This window comes from Passer domesticus, chromosome 7, assembly GCF_036417665.1.
Source record: "Passer domesticus isolate bPasDom1 chromosome 7, bPasDom1.hap1, whole genome shotgun sequence".
In the NCBI taxonomy this organism is placed as follows: domain Eukaryota; kingdom Metazoa; phylum Chordata; class Aves; order Passeriformes; family Passeridae; genus Passer; species Passer domesticus.
Window position 1 is genome coordinate 45,941,294 of NC_087480.1, and position 13,339 is coordinate 45,954,632.

The 13,339-nt window shown below is 40.1% G+C and overlaps 1 protein-coding gene across 5 annotated transcripts in view; it reads right to left on the reverse strand.

Annotated features, from left to right (window-relative positions):
• Window positions 1–11,598, reverse strand: part of FNBP1L (formin binding protein 1 like) — a 56,804-nt gene extending 45,206 nt beyond the window's left edge. For 4 of the 5 annotated variants that reach the window (XM_064428248.1, XM_064428245.1, XM_064428244.1 and 1 more), the window contains exon 1: window positions 10,458–10,529. In XM_064428248.1, coding sequence (XP_064284318.1) covers window positions 10,458–10,514 — 57 coding nt within the window. In that variant the 5' untranslated portion in view covers window positions 10,515–10,529. Of the gene's footprint in view, window positions 1–10,457; window positions 10,530–11,389 lie in introns of those variants that run through there. The other variant, XM_064428247.1, reaches the window with a different exon arrangement.
• Window positions 11,599–13,339: the final 1,741 nt, after the last annotated feature.

The window sequence follows — 13,339 nt, forward strand, 5'->3', positions numbered from 1 at the left end:
GAATTAAAACTCAAGGTTGAAACTTGAGTTTGGAGCACTGATATTTCATGGTTACCTCATTATTGTAGAAAGCATGAATCCTGGCCAGTCAGCACGACCACCTTAAGACAATTACATGTCTTCTCAAAAATTGCTAGGGATTTTCTACAAATTATGTCAAAATGTATTCATTACACAGCCCACAATTACAGCCTTGAAGTATAAAGCAGACAGAACATGGAAAAACATTTCATCTAAGAATCACTAAGCTTAAATATCACTGGCATCTCATCTTTAAGACTACTTTAACTATTTTAAGAAAATTATTTCAGTTCGACTATTGAGATTTCAGCGAAACTGAACAACAACCAAAATATTTTGCAGAACCAAAATGACTGGAAGTCACTGGGGCTCAGATATCCAAGCAGGAAGAGCAGGTAACACACTCTGCCTAACCCCAGCTCTGCGTGCACCCACTACAGTTTAATATACAAAGCCAACCCCTGGTTTTACATAACTCCAACTCCAATCCACTAAGTGGATGTTTCTTCCAGTAAAAACTTCTTGTTGCACTCAACTGCTCCTACCTCACTGCTTCTCTCTCAGAATGCACAAGGTTAAGCTGGAACTTGGGGAAATCCACTCGGATCTCTCAAGTGCTAGGCTAGCACAGGAGGAACTGCAACGCTGTTCCTGGAAAGATGGTAATTATTCTCTCTAGCATCAATACCAAAATGAACACATTTCTTAAAAAGCTACTTTGGAAAGAAGTTACCCTTGTTATTACAGAGAGGTCTTAATATTAACAGGGTCTCAAACTTGGGGAGATAAGTTAAAAGATCTAGTTTATGTGATTGCGAAACATCAGCAGAAATAACATCAAAGACCTCACAGCTTTTACAAAACAAAGAAGCAATCAAGATAAACCAAAACAAATAACCCACAACCCTGTCTCCTCAATCTTGACCTGAACACTTAATCAGACCACCACACCTCTTGCTGCAGAAGTAAATATTTGAGTATCATGCAGAGCCAGGAGACTTCACAAAACTGCTCAGCTTGCCTCACATGGTGACATTTCTAGTTAAGTTTCATGGAACTGTACAGTGTACATTCCCCTCACATTACTACAATGTAGAAAAATCCCAAACATTTGGATTTTCCTGATAACTTGCTACTTATTTTAAGAAATTAATTTTTCCTCTTTAAACATGCCATCTTCTTAAGACACGAAACCTAACCAGATATTCCAGTCTGGTTTTTACCATTTTATTACAACATGCTGGAGAACTTTTTGAGACAAGTTCATCCTTTTCTTTCCCTCCTCCAAACAAATTTGTAATACCTTGACCATATTGCACAGATCTTGAATGTCATCATCTGTTGTTTAACCAATTTCCCAGATAATAAAAACATTTACTGAGATAAAGCTTTTCATTAAATAAATTATAAATACTCTGAAAATAAAATTGTCTCCATTCATAAATCCAAGTACATATCCTTGTTCTTCTAAGTCACAGTTCACAGCAGTCAAACTCATAAGGCTGAAAAAAGTTCCATTAAATTAAAGAAAATAACATCAGTAATTGTTGCTGATTTAAATAACACTGTGCATTAACTACAAGCTACAGGTAGAGCTAGTTTGCAAATATTCCCTTTCTCAAAAACAAAACAAGGCTTGGAAAATTTCCTGATAATATAAGATTTAGTCTCACATACATTAATGAGTTTCACAGATCCTGTGAGATCTTTGCTCATAAAATGAACAAGCATTGGTATAATTAAACATGTAAATAAGTACCTGCATTATTAGGGTCCGAATAAGGTAGGTATTAGGGGCATGAGAGAACCCACATTTGACTCTAGAGAACAGAACTGTTTTATCAGTCATCCTTAGTGGACCTTCAAACAGTTTTCATTTTACTAATCACAAATTTGAAGTTGTTTTCATGGAATAACTAAGATAAAACATTTCATTTAAAAGCATATAATGCACATCATATCTTTGCAGCTACTCCACTTTACTGGTTTATGCCTTTTATACTAAAGTCTCAAACTTTAACCTTTCTTTCACCTGATTATTTTACTTCTTTCCTGAATCTCAAATCTATGTCCATTCTAAAACTCACTTGTTAACAATTTCTCCTTTTTTCTTTTTTTTTTTTTTAATCAGTCTCTTTCTAGCCATTCCAATATCTGCGATCTTTAGGCAGATAATTCTCTACCCATCTCATTTGTCAACCACACCACATCCTGTTCTCTGGAACTGAAAGATGATCCTCTCACCCACATGTTTTTCACCCAGCACTATCTGGGTGCATTATCTCTGTCACATCAAACATTAGCTTCTTAACCTCACTTTCAAGGCCATTGCTGGCTGATTCCCGCTTATTACCTCATCATACCAAGGGATTATTGTTTGCTTGGCTTGAGACACCAACACTCCCTTGTACTTTTCAACAAGTATTTCCTGCATTCTCTGCGGCTGTTTGGGTGCTCATCCCCTGCAAACGTGTCAAAGGTCCCCCCACCACCACCCTTCGCTGGCAAGGCTCACCCAAAGGAGCAGCCAGAGGCTGCAGCTGAGAGCACTGCTCCCCGCGCTGAACAACCCTGGGGTTTGCACAGCTCTCATTTGGCACCACCACTACGTGACCCAGCCCTGCTGGAACTCAGAGTTAACTGGATGGAGGATGCAATTTATACTGAGTTTGTGCAGAATGCTGCATAACACAAGGACACTGTGTGATTGAAATACTAGGTTCTATGTAAATACAAACATAAAATACACTCCCATGATTACAAACGTCAAATACCCTAAGTATTTCTCTAATTGTGACTGGCATCACATAAATACGAGGGGAAAATGCAGGACAATCAGATCCCATAACAGCTGAAGAACACTTTATCCTTAATCGTAAGGATTAAAAAGTGTTGGGTATTATAAATATTACAATTGCCTCCTCCAGAGTATTGCCCTGCTGGAGAGACAGCCAACTGCACTGGAGCACAGGTATTGTCTGGGGTTCACACACATCAATTATTTTCCCACTCACTGCCACAAAAAACCCCCATGCCACCTAGACCAAATGCTTATTTGAAGATATTATTAGAAAAATAAAATATTATTGAACTCCTCTGAAAGAAATGAGGCATCCGGGGTAAAGACAAAGCATACAAGAAGCATACCCCTACTCAAAGAAACCACCCTCCAATTACTCTACCAACCAAAACATGCAAAAGTTTGGGAGATTTTCACACCCACTCAAATTGGGCATCCATCATAAGACAGAATCCAGCAATCAAATGCTCTCTTTACAAAGGATTTACAATGCAGATGGAGATGCAAAAGCCACACCCATCTCCACCACCTGCACTCACATCTGGTTACCTCAAGTATGCCAAAAGTTAAGGCTGCCTCAACTCTCCAGTGCAATTGCTGTCGCATTTCAGAAGTTCTTTAGGACTTAAATAACTCCAAACTCAAATCTAGTGGATGTAACTTCATTGTACGACACCAAAAAAGTATCTTCTACTTAATATGGAACTACAAAAAAGTATGTTGTGCTATTTCTTGTGTGCCAGCCAGGGAGAAGTAATTTGCACGGTACTTACCTCTGGAACAAACATTTGTGAGTATCCAAATCACAGCAACCATACCAGCTAGTAAATTAACTCTACTCCCTCCAAAACCAGGATCAAAGTGCACGGGTTACTTTCAACATTTTAAAACACGTATTACCCATACACATATGTGCCCTTAGACATAAAGAATGTTAAAGTATTCTACAAATATTACTACTATATTAATTTGATTAAAACAAACTAAGTATAATCCAATTTTACAACCCAACTAACAGGGACAAAAAGAAGTTTATTTGCACAAGATGACACAAGAGTTCCACATTAAAGCCCAAGAAAAATTCAGGTCCTGCAATATTAGCTTTTTAGCTCACAGTAAGACTGCATTTCTCCTTCAAAAGATGCAAACAGTAATAACACTCCAGGGAAAGGTACAAAGCATGATGCCAGAAAACAGTTTAATCAGTCCAATGCCCTGTTCATTGCAAATGACAAAGCAGAGTTCTGACTTTAAAAATAAATCAATAAATCAATGAAAAGGGATTAACGAATCTTATGCGTAATTATTTCAAGTTTCCACACAGTAGAAATTTTCAGAACATTCAGTACACCTACAATTCAGCCCTTTCCTGTTCTAGTCACCTAGCACAAAATGTAATACTCCTTCCACTGTCCGCTTAGACTAGAGCTTGCAGCTGGAAAAAACCCCAGCAACACAGAAACTTATTGCAGATAATTCCATAAACAAAGTCAGTGCAGAGGGTCTGCATTTTAATGAAAACCAGAAGGCTTTTATTAGTATAATACTTTTTTTCCCTTCTTTTCCCATCCAGCTGAAGCACTGACACACATCTGAAGACAAACCTCTAAACCTTCTGCCAAGAGAGCACTGGGACTGGGGTACGTAAACTCACTAGGGGCAAAATGAAACAATCTGACTGGAATTTCAGCTTTCACTGAACAGTTTGTTCACCATTACAAGGAAAAAGCTGAACATATCTGCACTTCAGGGAATTCTCTAACAAAAAGAACTCAAGTTCTTTAAAAAGTATGCACATGTGTTGTATGAACAATGAAAATTAAATCTGAATTGTGTTAAATAACTTCCCCTCCACAAAAAAATAAAATACCCTATGTTACTCAATTACTAGCTTTACCAAGAACACTAAAAAGTGCTCTGCAAATGTATGGACTGAAGTATTTAAAGATACTATATTAACAAATGAGGGTCCCACCCAGATCAACCCAGTGTACGAACTAACTTAAATACAACACTAATTAGCTTGTAGATATCAGACCTACATCTAGAGCATCAGTGACTACTCTACACAAGCAATAACAACAAACCTTCTGTCTTCCAGCATTTACCTGCAAACAGCTGAAAGCACCAGTTGTACCTACTTGGACAACCCTCAGCTCATGAGCACACTGCCAACAGACTTTTATCTTCCCATGCCTTTTTCCATCCCAAATTCTGAGGGATTTGTGATTCCAGAGATCATTATTTTGACAGATACACATTTTAAAAAAATCCTCAGCTTGGCTGAGATAAAGATCCTGCAATCTCCAACAACCTTTTTACTATTCTCACTCAGGAAATCATATGAGAGCTGCAGCATTTAAAATCTTGACACAGGCAACTCTCGGATTTTGCACTACCAACAAGAACACTGCATACATCTTTTACAAGACAGCAATATTATTCCAGTGTTCAGAATTTCCAGATTAGTTAAGTCCCATGTATGTTTGTACAAGCTTCACTGAAAAGCATATACACTTCCAAGTACGTAAACAAATGGGCCCATAAATAAAAACATATGCCTTTTAAAATATATCAGACGATAAAGCTTTCAAAACTCAAAAAAACCCACTTTCTAAATAGACAGTCAAAGACACATGTATGCATTCTTAAGTTAAGTTCAACATCAAACCTAAACTGATAGAGTCTCATGACAATGACACACCCCTTCCTGGAAAAAACAGTAAAAAGGTCAAATGTTTATGAAGCAGACAATTGCTGGAAAAATATGGACAAACATTTCCAACTAAAACTCAGTGCAATTGTTGTCACACCAAAGCCAAAAGTAACTACATTTTCAATTACCAAGTATTTAATCCTTACATGACTTTCTAGTTGGAAATCTCAGGTCTTCCCAAGGCGGAGGTAAGCCACACAACACTGCTTGTGAAAGACAGGAACCTCACAGTGATCAGGCATTTTATCCAGCATGTCACCCAAGACAGGGGAAATGTGTAACCATGCCATGCATCTGGAAAACACTGTCATCTTATACTTCAGCCACAAGACACGTTCCTTGCACACATTTGCGACCACAACAGCAAGAGTACCCATGGAAGAGACAATCTATACAGAGTACTGTTTGCAATCTTACATCGACAGAGAAATCTGGGGACAAAAAAAAAATAAAATAATCCATGTTCCATCTCACAAATGTCCCCCTGTTAAACAAAGTATTGTCTTTAACAGAGTATATGTTAGCACACTGGAAAGTAAGTTTACAAAATATTAAGATTCAAAAGCACATAAGAACTTCCATATGGAATACGGCTTGATATTTAGAATTATTTACAGTGGTTTTTTATGTGTATTAACAATGTTAGTAACTACATAACCACATCCACATTAACACTCAGGAAGGTTTCTCAGTTTCAAGAGAAAAACCTTTTTTTGCTTCGAAAAAAACCTTCTATTTAGCTAAAAATAAATTTTCTAATCTAGTGAACAAAAATACAATAAATTACTACAACAGAAGTATGCTACATAATAGCTACTTTTTGAAGCTAACTCTTTCACATTTACGTTCTGTGGATGTTTTTCATATATAATTACACTTGACAACTTTTAAGATTAGACAACATCACCACATGATTTATCTTCTACAAAAAAAGACTAAGATTTTAAAGCAAGAAGGAATCAATGTCTGAAAGCAGGACTGACTGAAAGCGTAAGAAAATTTTTAACAGCTTTTGAAAAATTACTGATGCAACCAAGTTATTTAATATTTTTAAAACTAGAACTTGGGCTTATGCACAGAATGAATTTTGTTTAAGCAAAGATTAAAAAGAGCACATCACCAAATATACTTTGATCTTTCTTTGGTCCAACATAACTAATTTCTAAAGTACTACTCTACAGTGCCAGTGGTTTCTTAATTATAAAAGATGGCGTGCTTCTGGCCCCAAGGAGCTCACAACAATAGTATCATTAAATCTTCTATAGCCATTTCTTTTTAATCATGAAATCTCAGCACAAAAAGCCCTCAGCAAAATTTCTGTTTTAAATATTTATCAAGAGGTGAGAAACAGATGGCTAGACTGGTTCTACAGACTGAAAATGTTCTGACATGGTATTCAAACTCTTTTTCTGCCAACTGCTATTAAGGAGTTCACAGGGGTTGGAACAACAGAACGTGCATATGAAGTTAAAAAACATCCTTCCTGGTTGTTTTTTTTTTTTTTTAAAGAAACAGTACAAACTCTTTAATTACTATCAAAGAAGCCACTTCAGAGTGACAATCACACTGTCTCCTCTCATTACACCAAGAACTTCATTATCAGCTACACTCCAGTCTCCAAAGCTTAGTTAGCCTTTAGCATCAAAGCAAACATTCAATTTAACAGCAAAACATATTCAATTTAACAGCAAAATAACCCAAGATGGCAATAACCAGATGTATTTTTTAAATATTCTATGCTAATGCTATTTGTACACTTCACGCCCACCACAAAAAGAACTCCAGATGTACAGAAACATACACACTGAACAGATGCTCATGCTGAGAAGATTCTTAAACATATCATAATCTATCATTTTTATTTCCAAATATTTAAAGTTACCAAACCCCACCCCAATTTTAGTCCCATCTATCTATTCTTGCCTTGGATATTGCAGCACAGTGTAGAAGTCAGGGCACTTTATAAAGCAAAAATGCAAATCTAACCACAACTTCAATGTATAAACCCTTCTGCTGTTCGTGAGATCAACACAAGTGTGCAGTATTTGAAAAAAGCATGACAAACTCCAAAAAGTTAATTCTGAAAAGTATCTGAATCTAAGTAAACAGCAGCAGTTTTCTATTACTAATGAAGTGCAGCAATGCTACTTTGCAATTACATGCCACCTTTCTTCAGACGATTACTGCTTTACAAATGTTATCTATGAAGAAATTATACATCAGAGATAGGAAAATCTAGCACCCAATATCAAAATATATTTCAACTGAATTAGACAAGACTTGTCAGTGTTCTCTACCCTGTTCTAACCCTTAAGAGAATAGTATGCAAAGCAGTTCACCAAACTATCTTGGGTCCTGTGTGGTCATACCATAAGGAACACGCTACAGAGTCACCACAAAGATACACATACCAATGAGAATAAAACTGTTAAATACTATTTTCAAAGCATAATCAAAATTTTCTATTTTGATTCTTGTAGTACAAAAGCAGACAAGGAGAGCATATTCCCCACAGCACAGAAAATGTTGTGGAATTAAACAGTTCTAATCACAGGATGGCTTACATGACTTGAGATTTATTTTGTTATTATTAATTTACATTATTTCATACAATGTTATCAAAAGAAACACAACAAGGAGCACGTTTTTGGCCAAGACATACGGTAAAGCACCAAGTGCTTTAGTCTAATCAAGACATAAACATTTGGTACAATGCACACTCACTTCAGAGAATGGTGGTGTACTCATTAAAAAAAAAAAACTTGCTTGAGAAAAAACCAGCTACCTCATTTAAAGAATTAGAAAATACTGGCCAATCAAAGAAAATCTTTCCTTTGTCCTGTCCCTGATGTAACCGTTGAATTAGCATATGTATCTTTTCAGTAACAGAATTGCTATATTTAATAATTACCACATAAATACCAGACATGAGTTGCTTTCCTTTCCCCCTAATCTTTCTTCTGGCTCCTTGTCTCTATATTGGTCTATGCTCAGCTTTTTACTGTATCTAAAATAGCATACAGTACAAAACTCCAGAACAATTTTAAAAATTCCCCAGAACTGTGAATCAGCATAAAATATAAAAAAAAAAAAAAAACTAGCATGAAGAGATACAACTTAAGAAGGCAGAATTAAGGAGATATTAAAAAAGCCTGGTACAGAATCATCAAATTTGCTTCAAAGAATTAGTGAAGCATATATACGTAAGTGCAAATGTTTTTAAAAATTATGATCTGGATACCAGACTTAACCCTGAAAAATTCCACTTTATGAGCTGAACGCACTAATGAAGGAGAGCTTTAGGCTCAATGAGGTGTCCAGCAAACCTGAGCAGAAGAGGTTTTCTTTTCCACAGCTGGGGAACAAACACCTCGTGCCCTGCTGCCCTCAACAAACACAGAGCAGCTCAGGCTGCCTCCTGAAGCTCCACTGATGCTCACAACAGGGAATGATGGAGGAATTGCTACCACAACACAAATATGTCTAAGAGTTCATTTTTATCTTGTTCAGAGCTCTGTCTTTGAAGACCCACAATACTGTTTTTTCTTGTGTTTTTAACCTAGATTTAAGATAATTCTTAATTAATTTGGTTTTGTGCCAGATCTCCAAAAAGTAATCTTTACTTGCCCAGCACAAGTTGTTACAACAATTAAAGTTTAATACTTTTTACAGTAAATGAAGCACTGAATATTCTTCCAGCTAAGAAACTGGTTTCTGTTTTAAATATTTATGTAAAAACTTGCATTGTCAAAGTCTAGTTACATAGTTACAAACACACCATCGTAAGCAGGAAGTTACCTCAGTGCAGAGTTGCAAATCATCTCCAGGTATCAAGCAAAAAATACATTAAATTTTGCTAAAATAAAAGTATTGCAGTAAAGCTTTTAGCTTAGAATTCTGGCATTATTTCTTCCAACTAATGCCTAAGAATTAGTGACTTAAAAGAAAAGAAATACAGTAGGTCAAAATAAACTTCAGCTAGTTTCAGAACACCGTGAGTTAAATGCCTACCATTAAAAGCAAGTCTGAGGTCAAAATCCATCTTTTTGAATGTTCCTTAAACGCAGAACAAAGACAAGCACTTTCATACAAAGCTGACCACAAGACAGAGTATAAAACCTTGAACTGTCATTTACAAGCTCAACAACAACAACAAAAAAATACAATTAAGAGGCTACAAAAATGAGCAGATATGAGTAAACTAAAACTCTGCTTTCTAAAGTAACACATACTTGAGTGCTTACAGTCACCCAAAAGCCAGCCCCACTCCTCTCAAGTGACACTCACCCCTCACCTGAAATTCACACAGCCATGAGCTGCACACACACTCTTGTGTGGCCAATATAAATCACAGCTCTTACTTACTCCTCTCTGCCATTGTCACAACAGTTTTACATTTCAGGCCTGCTACAGCAGTGTCATCAGCACTTAAAAAGTGTATTTTGTCTGAATTCTCATCGTGCCTACAAATTCTAGTAGGGTACAAGGTACTACGCAAAACACTAAAGCAACCCCTAAATACCTTTAAATCAGGCTTCTCCGCGTAGTACACGTGATGCCATTACATCTTCATTTTGCATAATGAGACACAACTTAATTCAGGTGGCTTCAGGAGCTCCGCGGGCACTCCCAGTCCCGGCCCCACCCCGGCACTCCGCCCGCAGCGCCGCGGCTGCCCCGGCTCCTCGGGCAACCGCTTGTCTCGGTGTGGAGCAATCTTTGCTCCTCGGAGCCTAATGGCCCTGCACTACGAAACACTGATAAAGGTGTTTAAATCAACGCTAAAAAAAAGAGGGAAAAAAACCAAAAAAAAAAAAACAAAAAAACAACCAAACTATAACGTTAGGTCCAGATCAAGAGTTCCTAGAACAGACTTCAAGACCCAACGTTTACCTTTCTGTGATTTTTTTTTTTTCTTACCACAAAATTCTCTGCTTCACAGTCTTTCAAAGCAAATAAATGCAGGGCAGGCGGCATTTAAAGCGGGGATGTTAAACACCCCTTGGTACTACTCTTTTTCATGCCTAAGCGTTCCCACGATCAGCGTTAGCTCCAGGAGCAGGAAACCTGACAGACGAGCCACAACACCCCGCCACGGCGGGCGGGCACCGCCGCGCTTCGCCCCGGCTCTCCCCCGGGAGAAGCGCCTCTCTGCCGCCCTGGGCACGGCCGAAGAGCCTTCGGAGGGAACAGGGGAGCTTTAGGAAAAGACCTAACGCGAGACAGAAACTGCCCGTCTCGTTGCTGCCAATTCTTAGTATTTAAAACAAACACAATGCAGTGATAGCCAATATTCTGCGGTACTTCCAGAGACAAAGCTATACAGTAGCTGCGTCTAGTTGGGGCCGGCAGCTGAAAACGCTTTGCTGCTCTGAGCAGCCCGGCGCTTTTCGGCGGAGCAGCAGTTCTGCCGCCGCCCCGAGGCTGCCCGGTGCGGGCCGCTGCCCGAGCCGCGCCGGGACCCCGCCCCGAGCCGTGCCGGGAGCACGGCGAGGGCCGCGCCGCCGGGCCCCGAGCGCGGCGCTCCTCCGGCCGCACACAAAGCGCCCGTCCCGCCGTGACCGCGCCGGGCGGGCGGAGGGCGAGGGGCCGCCCCGGGGAGCGCCATGGCCGCGCAGGCGGCGCGCGCGCACCGCACCCCGGACGCGGCGCTCCCGCCCCGCCGCGGCCCCCGGCCCAGCGCCGCCGCCCTCCGCCAGCGCCGGACCCCCGCCCCGCCCGCCCGCGCCCCTGCGCCGAACAAAGCACAGCGCCTCGGCTCCGGCCGCTCCGCGCCTCCCCGGGGCAGCCGCCCCGGCAGACAAGGGAAGGCGGCGAATCTCAGACACAATGAGAGGCGAGCCGGGACTCACCCACAGCTCCGTGCCCCAGCTCATGGCTGCTCCGCGGGCAGTGCCGGCTCCGGCAGAGGCGGCGATGAGGCGTCAGGCAGCGGCCGGAGAACGGGGCCCCCCCAGGCAGCGCCGGTGCCCTCGGTCACTGGGGAGAGGCGGCGGCGGCGAAGAACGACGTCGCTGCCAGCTCCAGCTCCGCCTGGCTCGGGAGGGGGAGCCGCGGAGGAGACTGGGAGAGGGGCGGGTCCGGCTGGAGCGGCGGGGCCGGCACGGGAGCGGCCGGCGCTGCCGCGGGCCCCGAGCGGCCGCGGGCGAAGGTGTCGCGCCCGGAGCGGCCCCGCGCTGTTACTCATTAACGAGGCCGCGGCCCGGCCCCGGGGCTCGTGTCCCGGGCGGCCGCGAGGCCTCCCCGCCTGCCCAAGGCGCTGAGTCACGGCCGGGTCCCGGCTCGCCCCCTCCTCACCGGGCACCGCGCCGACACACAGGCGTAAACCACGCGTTTTGTACTGTGCGCATCACAGCTCTACATGTAAATCACAAACTGAGATGTTAGGAAAGGTGAGGTAGGCAGCTGAGGGAAAAAAGCTCATTTTTGATCGAGTACGTGGATGAATCTTGACTGTAACAGGCAGTTTCCTCAGCAACTGGAACTGGACGGGTCTTAAATCCTTGTCAAAGATTATGTTTTCCACCAAAGTTTTACAAAGCTACTAATAGAAAGCAAGTCTTTTGAAAGCCACCTGAATTGCACTCCCCTCTGAGGGCATGAATTTTTAATTTTTCCTCTCCTTTTTTGCTTAGAAATATTTTTATAAGGTGCAATAAAAACTCAATAAAATAATAAATACTGCTAAGTCTCTATATCATGAAAAAAAAATTACATAAATCCAATCATTTTTTTATTCCCAAGTCACCTTTCAGGTAATGTGCCTTTGCATCACAATTTAGTTTTAGTTCTATTTTTCGGTCATGAACCCTCCACATTTTAGATTCTGAAGATGAGATTCCACATGTGGGCACAGTTCAGTTCACTTGGTAGGTTGTATTAATTACTTCAGCAAGCAGAACATCTATTGAGGATTCAGGTAATAAAGCAGAAATATTTATTAATAATTTTCATAGTTAACTTATATGTTTAAATTCACTCAACTTACATGGCTTTCAGAATTGGCAAAAACCAATGTCCATTAAATGCTAGAAAGATCAATCAGATTTTTGCTTAGCTACCAGCTTGTCACATATCTTTATACAATTCTTAAAAAAATATAATCAGATGATATAATGAAATAGCATGTGTTCAAAACACAATTAAGTAAAAATTAAAATAATTTGTTCATGGTATATGCTTTCCATGTATCTCTTGTAAATCAATACCTATAACTTGCAGCACTTGTAATAACTTTTGAAATAGGCATTTTGACTCGTTTTAATCACACAGTAATCCACACTGCACTGTGTCCCAGCCAAGGTTTATAAATGCAACAACTTGAGCAGCTTTGGTCATGGATGCCTGGTATGGCACTTTATTTTTTTTTTAAAGGGACACTTTGAGAAACAAATGCACGCTGCACCTTTAGTAGACACTAGAGGCAAGAGTCTTGATGTCAATTTGAAATTTTTTGGCAGGATTTTTCACTTACTGATTATTTCAGGAAAATTCAGATTTGCAATTGTTTCAGTTTAGGCAACTAAAAATGAACCCTAGAAAAACAACTTTTGATTTTGAGCTAAATTTTTCTACTTTAGAAGCCCCACTAAAGTATTGGAAATTAATCTATTAGAAAATTGATCCTAAGTTCCAAATCTATGGAGTCAGAAGCTTTGGAAATCAGGCACTTAACTGGCACTCAAATTTAAATACTGGCCTTTCGTTGCATTAAATATACATCAATAGAATTTCAATGCATTATATTTATATATTTGTTTATTTATATTTATGGTTGGTTCATTGATACATGAAGATTCTTT